Genomic DNA, 12,977 nt, shown 5'->3' with positions numbered 1-12,977 from the left:
GTGAGCTTAAAAATTTTAAAGTCTAATTTTTGTCTCTTTAAAGGCTTTTACTATTAACAATAGATTGAATTTAATAATAAACCAATATCAGGTTGCTTTTAAATGAACACATACATATTTATAGTGCTGTGGTTTTCTATGTGATGTCAATCATGATCAGTTTTTTGAGCTGTCTCTCTCCAGTCCTGACCAGTGGATAGCTAAATTCAGTGCCTGTTGCATATGCAATGTATTACATGATGGAAGGAAGTGAGTAGTAGCACAATTGGATCCCATAGAGGTTTATATTCACTTAAATTAAGCTAGGTCTTGTTTAGGTAGGAATACTGTACTATAGACTGCCAGCTACATTTTTGCAAACTTGTTTCTTTAATGATATCTAATTCAGCTTAATTCAGTACACTTTCAGACAATTTTGATACTTTAATAAATGATACAGAGGATAGAGAGTTCTTTCATTTTATATGAGGTAACTGCATTAAAATTAAAATAAACCTGGGAACATTTATCAGTTATATAGGAATTATCCTGAGCACTATTTCTCTAAAGTTAGGAATTTAGAGTAAAAAAATTAGTTTAAAATCGTTACAAACATATTAAAATATGGAAATGCAGTATTAAGACATGCTAATACTTTAATTCTGCCCTGTGGTGACACCATACAGTAATCACATGCCCTAGATTAAGGTATCTTAGTGTGTTTGACACCACATTGAATTATTTTTATAATAAATTTATTTTTTATTTGAAGCTAGCAGCATCCTTTCGGCACTCAGTTAAAGCTAACTCTTACATTAATCAAGAGACATATATAAATTCATTGTATACTGAAAGAGTAAGTGCTGTAATTTTAATGTATGCTCTGTTTTTCATCTATAACAAAGAAGTTGAATCATAGAAAATCAGGGTTGGAAGGAACATTACGAGGTCATCTAGTCTGACCCCCTGCTCAAAGCAGACCATCCCCGACTAAATCACCCCAGCTAATGCTTTGTCTAGCCTGATCTTAAAAACCTCCAAGGATGGAGACTACACAACCTCTCTGGGTAATCTATTCCAGTGTTTTACTACCCTCCTAGTGAGAGAGTTTTTCCTAATATCTAACCTAAACTTTCCTTGCTGCATTTTGAGAGCGTTGTTCCTTGTTCTGTCATCTGCCACCACTGAAAACAATCCAGCTCCATCCTCTTCAAAACTACCTTTCAGGTACTTGAAGGCTGCTATTGAGTCCCCCCTCAGTCTTCCCTTCTCCAAACTAAAAACACCCGGTTACCTTAGCCTCTCCTCATAAGTCATGTGCCTCAGCACCCTAACCATTTTCGTTGCTCTCTGCTGGACTCTCTTCAATTTGTCTATAATCTTTCCATAGTGGGGGGCCCAAAACTGGACACAGTACTCCAATGTGGCCTCACACGTGCTGAATAGAGGGGCATAATCACTTCCCTTGATCTACTGGCAACACACCTACCAATGTGTAGTCCAGTATGCTGCTAGCCTTCTTCACAACAAAGGCACACAATTTTCAGTGTATTGTCCACTGTAACCACCAAGTCCTTTTCTAAAGAGCTGCTGCTTAGCCAGTCAGCCGGTAGTAGTGCATGGGGTGTTCCGTCCTAAGTGCAAGACTTTGCACTTCTCATTACTGAACCTCATAAGATTTCTTTTGGTCCAATCTTTCAATTTGTTGAGGTCTCTCTGAATCCTAGCCCTACCCTGTAGTGTATCTATTACTCTTCCCAGCTTGGTGTCATCTGCAGACTTGCTGAAGATGCATTCTGTGCCAGCTACCAGGTTGTTGATGAAGATATTAAACAAAACCAGCCCCAGGACTGACCCCTGGGGCACACCACTTGATACCGGCTGCCAACTAGACATTGGGCCATTGACTACTACCCTCTGAGCCCAATGATCCAGCGAGTTTTCTATCCACCGTCTAGTCCATTCATCCAGTCTGTACTTCCTTAGCTTGCTTGTGAGAATGTTGTGGGAGACTGTATCAAAAGCCTTGCTAAAGTCAAGGTATATCACACCCACTGGTCTCCCCATATCTACAAAGCCAGTCATTTCATCATAAAATGCAATCAAGTTGGTCAGCCATGACATGCCCTTGGTGAATCCATGCTGTACTGCAAAATTCAACTCGATGTTAATTATGGAACTACAACTGATTCCTATCTTTTTATGTTAAAATAGGGAAACTAGGAAATTAATATACAGAAAAGAAAAACCCATAGGAGTGAGAGGTTAATGAGTTAGTCAGTGAGATGTTAGTGTTATATGCATAGTGGATGCATAGGAGAGGTCTCCACAATAGAGGCCTTAATGCAGGGGCGGGCAAGTATTTTGGGCAGAGGGCAGCTGACTGAGTTTTGGAAAGCCATCGGGGGCCCCATGACAGGCAGCCCAGGGAAGATTAATATTAATTTTCTAAATTTTTTAGGAGCCCCACGGGCCGGATATAATGGCCTGACAGGCCGAATCCAGTCCTTGGGCTGCATTTTGCCCACCCCTGACTTAATGCATAGGTTTCCGGTGGCCTCTGCTGTGTGATGTGATGTGAGCAGTTGAGGGGGCAGGTTGGAAGATGGACTGCAAAGTTCACACTTATTTGAATAGATGCTTCTGGCTACAACCCCTATATGGGACAGAGTTGGAAGCAGTTCACCAACCATCTCAGGATATCCTGTATCATTAGTAACTGTCATATGCTGAACCACTCTAGCAAGCTGAAGAGCTTTGTTCTCACTGGCTTCACTGACAGCAGAAAGGTCTCACTACCTCCCTGCATCAGGTTAAAAAATAGTTGGCTCTGATGATATTTAAATTGCAATCATTTGGTGTAATAATTAGCATATAATTAATCTAAGTGGAGAACACAGATTAACAGAGTTAATGTTTTGCAGTCCTTTTTTAAACTAGAAAAGTTGTACCAGTTTAACTAAATTAATTTCAAATCATATATAGCTAAACTGGTTCAAGCCCTTAATGTAACATGCATTTAAACTAAATAACTAAGATTAATTATCTCAACATAGCTCAGGTCCTAGAAGGTAATTTTCCAAGTACAGCTAGAGGCTTTATGCCTTCTCCTCTTTTTACATAGGAATAACCTCCATTCAGTTTGTTTCCACTCCATTTAACATGGTACTAATGCAAAGAACCTTAATTTGAACCCTTTCTGTGCCAAAATACAGGGGCCTTATGGAATAAAAAAGAATAAAAACTGGTCAAAATATAAAAGGATTTTAAGAGACGTGAGTCACAAAAGAGAGCATTATTTCTTTTTGTTTATTCTTCTGTTTTCCAGCTGCTTTTGTTTTCTCTCTCTTCCTGTCATTGCTATACCTTCATTGTCACTCCTTTTTGGAGCCTTGGTCTCTTTGATAGTGAAATGAACCAGATTCTGCATTCATAGTTGTGTTAGGAGTATCCAGGTCAGCCTTATTTTTGAAAAGGCGAGTCTGTTAAATTATCTAGTCTGTTAAAATACTGCCCTGCTTACCAAGAGTTTGGTTTTTGAAAGCAGACTGACAGGAACAAGGTATTAAGCAGTATAAACATTGTGCTTGTTAAAACTGGTGACTAACTGACAACTTAAGGAGAAAAAGGCTTTTAATTCCTGACATTTAAATTTTTAGATTTTTTATTTAGCTTAAAATTAAGTGGTCATAAAAATAATAATTTTCTTCAGTGAGTATAGTAACTTGTCGTCTCTTAGATTCATTAGAGAATGTGAATGTTCCTTGCATTTGTCATGGCTATACCTACAGATCCAGCTCAGATCAGCACACCGTTATGGTGTGCACTATACCTCTAGGACAAAATAGTTCATGCCTTGAGACTTTACAATTAAATAAACAGTATGGACCATGTTTATCACGGCTCAAAGAGATGAACAGATTTGCCCAAAAGTCATGCAGCAAGTCAGAGGCAGTCAGGCTAAGAACTTAAGTCATCTTATTCTCAGTCCATGCTATGTCCACTATTCAATATTAGCTCAGAAGAGCTTTTAAAAATTAGGCAAGAATTTTAAACAACTTTGAGATGAGATGGTTCTGAGAGCAGAGATTGAAACTCAGGTCTTCTTAGGGCAGTGTCGAACTGCTAAAACAATGGCACACTTCCTCTTGCTTGCTCCTAGCATGGTTAATGCATATTCCAAAAGATAGTTGTTGGCAAAAAATGGAAACAACCGTGGTGGGGACTGAAACCCAAAGTGGGGACTGAAAAACATGCTCGTTTTTGCTTGTTCTCCTGCTGGCCACAGGAATTGTGCACTCTGAGCTGCCCCACGTGCCAGATGATTGTTTTCTTACTCATCAAAGACTAGCACATTAGCCAGTTTGCCAGGCCTGAAAACATTGCATTCTGTAGAAATAACTGAAATTTTACACTGACGAAATTTGTTCACTTTTAAAAAGTGTGAAAATATTAGGTGGGGAAGGGTGGCTCTTATTTAAAACAACAGCAACCTGAACAGCACGCTGCTTTGAATCATGGAGAATTTTGAAAGATCCATTTGTACTTTTCCTATTAATATTGATGTAATCGTAGTGCCCAAAATAATATTCTAGTTACTGTGCAGACAGACAGGAATAAAATGCATGTTCTGATTAAGAAAAAATAAATGACTCCAGGGTGACTGGAGAGTTAAGTAATGACAGTGCAGTCTAATAATAATGCGTGTTGAGCTGACTTTATGAAGATGTCCTTGTTCTTCCCGTGTCTGGGTGCTGTTGATTATTCTGTTTAAGTCTAGTGTATTAATTTGTAAAAAGTTACATACCTAAAAATTAAGTGCAGGAGGAACAGATCATCCATACATACACAGTAAGAGTCAAGCAGCATCAGGGTCTCAGAAGTTACTAAGAGGCATAGACCTTTTCACTGGGCAAAAAGAAGCAAAAATATTTTAATTATTATGTTGAAAAGTCCTATGGAATTTAACAGGAACTAAACCAATACATTTCCATAGAAAGTAATTAAGATTTTACTCTAAAAACTATGTAATCAGATTTAAAAACTCCAAAAAGACTCAAAGCACAAACTGAAACACTGAATATAAAAATCATATTTCTTTCTGAAACTGTTTATTATTATTGTAAACCCCACCTTGGATTCCTATCACTGAAAGAGAGAGAGCGAGGATAGGTTTCTGTACTCTTTTCCAGTTTCTTTACTTTGTTTTTGACAGTACTTTGGATGAGGTTATCTGCTATGCCTGTAAGGTGGCTTTAAGCCATCTTTGTGCCTTCCTGAGTCCAGGTTGCTGCAGGAGCTGAAGAGGGCTCAGGTACAATTTAGACTTTGGAGCATGTCCAAGTTGCATCAACTTTCACCAGCTACCCCATGAGCCTCAGCATTGCATGCTGCAATTGAGCCCCTGACACACCCTCATTCTAAGTCTTGGAGATCTCCAAATGTAGCCTTGTATCTGTTTGCCGTAGGGGAATTCTTCCCAAGCCAGATCCAAGGCTTTTTAGGGCCTTCTATGCCATTCTGGCTGCCTAACCAGATGAAAAAGTTTCTTCAGCTGAGAGGGAATTTTTTTTGTAAAAGTATAACAGAAGGGAGACTATTACCTTACAAAAATCAGCAGGGAGAATCAAGAGTGGGTACAGTACCTGAAAATAGTTTTGACTATTTTTCTTTAAGATTATATTCCAAGTGGCTAATACCCCCTTTAATCTTACATATATCCCTTCTCTTGTACTGTACACCAAGCTGTAGAATTGTGTAGAGAATTGTATTTCTGCGATAACATTCTCTAGGTTGCTTTAAAATGCCGCAGAAAAGGTTATATTCTATATTCCATCCTATCTGGCTTTTCATAAGGATGACATGTAAAAGAAGCTCAGCAGAGAAATATAACAAAGCTGTAGATTGTCTCATCTTTCCATCACTGCCAATAGTCATCGGTGCATTTTTGGAATAGTAGGAGGCGTTGCCTAGAGCAGTGTTGGGAATGCAGCGTGGGATGGAGACTTTCCCACGTTTCCACAAAACTGTCTTCATGTACCTGACATAAGACATGTAGCATAAGCAATGCCAGTCAAGGGATTACATTTCTGTTTTTTCCTTTGGTGAACAGAAAACTAGAATGTATTTGGGCTTCTTTCTCTGATGTTGAACTGCAAGTCCAGATGAGCATCCATAGGTTAGTCTATTGCCAATTTATCCTGGAAGTCCTCACTATTACCTGCCAGGAGCACAAGTCTCAGCAAGACCATTCCTAATTCAGGTGGTGTCCCTCCTTTCCCTCTTCTTCTATCTGTTGCCTGTGCTCTAGTCCAGTGGTTTTCAACCTGATTTGTAAACATTGATGGCCAGTCCTGACCCGGTGCCTCTCACTCCCACCCTGCTGCCCCCACACCCAGGCTCCAGCCCCCGGTATGTAGGGCAGAAGGTGGGTGTGTGGGGAGGAGGTGGGATGTGTGTGGGCACGGGAAGCCCCAAGCAGCCCCTTGCCCCCTTGACAGCCTGCAAGAGAAAAGCTGCTGTTTCCCACATGTTTCTCCTTTAAAGAAGAATCCATTTTTAAAGTTTGCTGGCGACCCTTTCATTTATACTTGTGACCCACTTTTGGGTCATGATCCACAGGTTGAGAAACACTGCTCTAGTCAGCTGCTTTCCGAAGAGTTTAACTGAAGGATTTGATTTTCTAGAGGAAATTTCTGCAGTACTATTAGAGCTGGGATGCACAAGTCAGCTGCTAGACACATCCCTCCCTATCTGTTCAGCTTCACAATCACTGAACTATGGACTAGGTCTCGATGTTGAACAGAGCCTCGCCATACGTTTTTCCCTGCATTATGTGAACTGTGAAAAAGTGACCGTTCCCCCATAGGCCTCTGGATTCACAAACAGGATAACAAGGCATTGTAAATATCCTCACTTACCCAAGTTCTTTGTCTGGCCCAATTCTGACTTCCATTGTGGTCTGTGAGCCTCTTATTTCTTTTTCAAAGTGATTTTTTCAGCTCCTTAAATTCTGCAGCTTCTTTCTCTTACCAAGATCCAGTTTAATCAAAGCTTTCCTGGTCCTTTTGTTCTGTTCCTAATTTCCTTGTGTCTGTGAAATTATTAATATGTGAAAAGGATCCAAATTATGTCTAGTAGAGACCATATATCTGTTGCAGCCTGTTCAGACTCAGTTTCCAAAGTCTCCCTCTGTCTGGTCTTGGGAGGAGGCAAGCTGAAATCCTATCTCACAATGCCCTCACAAAGGTGGCCTTTAAGAAAAATTCAGAATATGCTCTCATCTTTTACATATTTGTATAGCAGAGAGTGATGCACCCATAATAAAGTATATCAAGAAACTTAACTTGCAAGTGAAGTAGTAGTAAGGGAATGTAGAACACCACTGTCTCACAGTACTATTCACAAAAACACTTTAGTTATTACAATATTATAGAAATTTAAAACTACATATTTGAAAACATGCAGATATTATAGCATCAATCTATGACATAGTTTAACAAAATCCTGCCACGAAACTTTACTAAAAAATTAACCCTGGGCACAGCACAATAGTAAAATGCATGACTATTATTACAGCATATATAGATAGATAGATAGATCTATATCTATATGGATATAGATATAGCTATAGATAGATATATAGACTTACGTATGATAGATAGATAGATAGATTATGGACATCAAAGGTGATCTTAAGTCATACTGTTACAGAATTCTTAATTCACGTGAAAGATTATCAGCAATCTGTGAGGTTGTTTATTTTTTTAATATTGCTTGTTTTATTGACACAGAAAACATCCTGCTAGTCTCTGAATTTTCCTTGTAGCATATTTTTGTCCAATTGACAGCACAGCAATAGGTTCATAAATGTAATGTAATCCCTGAGATGTTTTCTCATGAGAGTCAGATAGAATTGTCTTTTATTCTGTAGTTGTTTCATCAATTGATTGATCCTTCAGAAAAAACATTCTTCAGGAGAATCTATACCATTCTGCTAACTGATCTCTGGAAACATGGGATGGCTAATATAGTGGGATATTTTTCAACTCTCTGTAAATAAAGTTATGCTTTAGAAGGGAGAAGCTGCAAAACCTGAACCTGAGTTAAGTTACTATATTTATTTTAATTACTTGACTATATTCTATAACTCATGGCAAAATTTCTAATTAATTGTAGGAAATTCACCATAATTCACTTTCTTCTGATGGAAAGCAATTGGGTAAAAATTAAATTCAGCAGTATGTCTAATTATGCATATAAACTATTGCTATGGAACAGGCTGTATCCCTTTTATACCATACAAGACATTTCTCAAAGGTAAAACATGAGATTTATTAGTGAAAGCCACATGCGGGGCAGAACACTTGGTAAGGATTATTCTAAGTTTAGTTCCCTACAATTTTTGGTTTCATTTTTTATTTTGTATGGATATGTATGTGTGCTTTTCCATTCTACTATTGACTTATGTACATTTTCATATTTTTTGTAGCTCTGATAGCCATTGGACGATACAGCATGACAATAGAGACGGTGGATGTTGGGTGGTGTAAAGAAATCACAGACCACGGAGCCACCCAAATTGCACAAAGCAGCAAGTCTCTCAGATATTTAGGGCTGATGAGATGTGATAAGGTAAGTGGCTTCTGTGTGAAATGGTGTCTGCTCGTGTATATAGAGAATGTGTGAGAGAGGCACTCCTACTTTTTCTTGTAAAAGGTCTTTGTCTGGCAGCATTGTGAAATGTCTTACAGCATGCTGTATTCACATGTTTAAGACATTATCCAGTAAAAAGGAGAGCATGATACTCTCTTACTGACCTGGATTTTCAGAGTACATCTTGAAGGCTATTGAGTCTGAGAAGCTACCTTAAATTGCACAGAAACTATCCTTTTCTTCTTTGGGGTTTCATCATTCCTGGCAGTATATGATTGGTGTGCCATATCATTAATATGACAGTCTGTTTTGTCTTTAAAAAAAAAGAAGTACAGGTAAAGTAAAAATGTTACATTGTTCCTTTCAACACACAATGTTTTCTGTAGCTCCACACTTTGGATCACAAATCACCTTGGTGAAAATACATGAGCAGATAATATGTCTATCAAGATAATTATAGAGATAATAATCCACGGAGAAATTAAATTTATGCATGGTTGAAAAATGCACTCACCTGAAGGTATTTTAAAACTGCCAATGAACAGTACTTTTTTCTCACTGAACATAAACTGTAAAGACTCTCTCCTTAAAAATATTCTAACTTGTAATTTTATAGTTATCTGAAGGGGTTGTATAGAAGATATGAACTTTCTTCTTAAATTTGGGTATAGGCAGGTTAACCTCATAGCATGTCGGCTGGGGGGCCTTTACGAAAAAGAGAGATGTGGGATTAGTCTGTGTTAGAGCTAATGAGTTTTCACATCAGGAGGCCCTGACTCAACATTTCAGTTTGGGGTACCAGCCTGAAAAATAGGCACATTGATCAGAGGGCAGATTGACAAAAATGCAAGAGCATTCATGGCTTAATTATCTTCAGGGCCTCAATTAAAATGTATATTGCTGTATATAAATAATATATTCCTTATATCCATTTACAAATATTAATTTTGAAAGAATGCAACAGACTGTTTCAGCTGTATTCAATTCTTATTTTTTAAACAGATTTTTTGTCCATATTAGCCTCAATAAAATACTGTCAGGAATAATATCAGTGATTCCTAGTTATCCAAAAACATTCTCTTCTTCTATGTTTATTTTTTCCTCCTCTTTTTAGCTCCATTTTCTAAAGAGAGCAAATAGGGAAATATAGTTAAAACATCTATGAACACAGAGAATGCATGTGCTGTTCAACTTTGTAAAAATGCTCAAAAAATCAGCCTTTTATCACTTTAAACAGGTATTTGCCTAAAATACTTGGCCCTCCGTGTTGTGAAGCCTCAGTACATACTCACACAGGGCTGGTGAATATGGGCTGAGGTTCTCTGAACGGCCTAGAAGCTAGTTTACCTGTGACCCCAAAGCACTCTACTTTCTACTGCCTGATATAAACCTGCTGTTCCATTTTCCCAACCTAGCTGGAAGAAAAGCGAGTTGTAACCTGGCCCCAGCCCATTGCTGGGACCCCATCTCCTTCCCCTCATATAAAGGTTAAAGGATTACTGCTAGAAAAGTATTGTTCCTTCATGTGTCTGTTCCACGTTTTCTGAGGCCACTTATACTCTGTAATCTTCCCAAGTCCACTAGTGGTTCTCTCAAGCCCACCGTGTTTTCACCTGTACTGGAAGCAGTGTAGCCACATCTGTGTGACACAAGAAGTAAGTTACTTAGCCCTGCTGAATGATAGCCTCCCCCATCCTAATAGGGTAGGCCACAACTGCTTCCATTTCAAGATCAGTCGCATGGACTACCCCAGCGTACTCGAATGGACTTAAGTCTATTTCCAATTCCAGTTCCTTACAGAAGTGAATCCCTGTGTGGAACTGAATACCTGCACTGGACACCTGAGGTGCTCCAGTTTACACCTATCCTCATCACCTCTCCATGAGGGTAAGGCATAATACTACAGTAAAAGAAAAAATCCTTCCAGTCGCATGAAAAAGCAATGAGTTGCATACTGCTAATTGTAACTCATACTTCTTGGTCCTATTGTGATCCCTAATCTACTGATTAGGAAAGAGCAAGGTATAAATACTATTCCCACTCCCCACTCTCCAAAAGCTTCACCCTGGCACCACTTCAACCCGGTTCCTGGGCAAGAATGCCTCTTAACCTCCTTTACCCTGAAGGAGAGAGGGGCTTTAAAGGAGTTATGACTTTTTTCCCTCTGTCAGTGAAACCGAAGCCCTCCTTCCCCTGAATAGAAGCTGCAGTGATCATATTCTCAGACAACTCTCAGTTAAGAGGACAGATTCCAGAGGCTTCCAAACAGAGAGGAGATTCCCATGAGTCCTTGAAGCTTGAGATCTCTGAACTCAAATATCCAAGGGGACTGGCAGGGATTGTGTCTTTTACAACCTCCTATGAACCAAATTGCAGAGTTCCTGAACCTAACTGGATAAAATTCCTAATTGGATACAAGTGTTAAAAACCCATTACATACCACACCAGTGCTTTGAGTTCACTGGGACGCATTTCCCTTATGGAAGGCAGTGAGGGGCAAAAGTATTTCAGTTAGCAATACTGGTCACATATAGACATTCAAAAAGCCAGGGGAGGAATCAATAAGTGGTTTTCTGTAAGCAGCCTAATTTAGATGGGGAGCGAACAAAATACACGTTTGTTCTTGGGGATTGGTGGAGGGTGTGCAGGCAGCCTGTGCTGACTGAGGCTCACAGGTGGGGGGTGCTCCTGCATGCCTCCCAGCATGCCCTATAGGCTCCCTGGGTTGTTGGAGATGACCAAGTGCCCAGGCCATCCCTGACTGGCTGCCAGGCATGGGCAACCAGGCCTCCAACCCCATGCCATCTCACCGCAGACCCTCTTTTGTGCCTTGCCCTGAGGCTTTGAGAAGATCCGTGGAGTGCACGCACTCCTTCATGAACTACATGTGCATCCATGTCATAGCCTGATTGAACCCTACCATGGTGCCCCACTACCCAAGCACACAGATGTAGGAGTTTGTCACCCTGCACGACTATCAAAGAAAGGTGCCAGACATCATGCACAGTCATCTGGATGTGTTATGGCAGCTGGTTGCCATGGGATACAGCTTCCTGCCCCCAAGTCAACAGCTGGCTGTCCTGCATGGTGCCATCTACTGTACTCTGTGCCCACCAGGCATCCTGGCCAATGATTTCCAAGTGGCTGATGAGAACATTGCCACCCATGGCACCATGGATGCCAGGGTGCTCTGGCACAACTTCCAGACCACTGAATGTCCCCTGCCCCAGGACTCATTCTTTCTGTATGGGGTTCTTCACCTCATGACACTTGTCCAGCCTTGTGCCTGCCTCATATGACAAAACTGAGCCCAGGGGCTGCCCATCCTTGCCACAGCTGAGGCACTCCCCAGCAGCGGTACCCAGGCCAAAGGAGAGATTGCAGGGAGTGGAAAACCTTCTTCCAGGCATCCCACCTGGTAAATGAATGAGCAGGTAGGCTCTGATGCTAATCACTGTCCCAGTGATGGCCTGGCCTGGCGTGTTGGTGGGCTGAGCTCTCCCCCTACCACTTCCAAGCATTCCTGAACTGTGCTGGGACTCCCCTGGAACTGCTTGGGGGGCCTGTGTACACAGGGTGACCATGAGGGCTAGGGGGATGCAGATTGGCTCAGGGAGGAAACCAGTATCTAGGACAGAACTGCTCTTGGGCCCTAGGCACCACTCCCCTTGCCCAGTGCCAACCGCCAGAGTAGGCCCTGCCAGGAGCCTTTCTGCTTTGCCATAGCACAGGTCACCGTCACATTCACACCACTTCTTCTGTCCCAGTCCACCTCCCATTCCTCCATCTCCCAGTCAGAGCATGGTGGGGGCCATTTCCCTCTGCCCAGCAACCAGGGGTCCCTCACATAGGACTCCTGTTCCTGTCACCCCTGGGAAGACTCCCTGGAGCAGGGCATGACATGCCATTAGGGGCAGGGCAGCAGCCTCACCTACCACCTCCAGTCTGGAGGGCTACAGGCTCTCTGTGGGAAGTAGCATTGGCACCAATCAAGGATATCATAAATGGCCACAAAGTGTCTAGGACCCTGTCCATAAATTGCCTCTGGAACTGGAATTCTGCCAGCTCCACAGGTTGCCTACTAAAAGCAGGTGGCCATCTCAAGCCCCCGTTCCTGCACCTCGGCAGCCCAGGTATAGGTATACCCCAGGCTAAGCATGTTTCCTCTCCACATCTGGAGCTTTCCATGGTCTAGAGCAGTGCCTGTGGGGTCTCAGCATTCATGAGTGGATGAGGGTCCTGCTGTGAGGGGTTGCGTGGATGGATGGAAGGAATTCTGGGTGTTTCTAGGTGAAGGTCCCAGCATGTAGCTTTCCCTCTCACTCCAGCTAAATGTGGCACCT

At 41.2% G+C, this 12,977-nt stretch overlaps 1 protein-coding gene across 1 annotated transcript in view; it reads left to right on the top strand.

The window, feature by feature from the left end:
• Positions 1-12,977, top strand: part of FBXL17 (F-box and leucine rich repeat protein 17) — a 505,276-nt gene that overhangs the window by 463,346 nt on the left and 28,953 nt on the right. The window contains exon 8 of the mRNA XM_090038355.1: positions 8,471-8,613. Coding sequence (XP_089894481.1) covers positions 8,471-8,613 — 143 coding nt within the window. The remainder of the gene's footprint in view (positions 1-8,470; positions 8,614-12,977) is intronic.

The sequence above is a fragment of the Crocodylus siamensis genome, chromosome 3, assembly GCF_052110815.1.
Source record: "Crocodylus siamensis isolate JL-2025a chromosome 3, ASM5211081v1, whole genome shotgun sequence".
Lineage (NCBI taxonomy): Eukaryota > Metazoa > Chordata > Crocodylia > Crocodylidae > Crocodylus > Crocodylus siamensis.
This window is presented reverse-complemented; position numbering and strand designations above follow the sequence as displayed.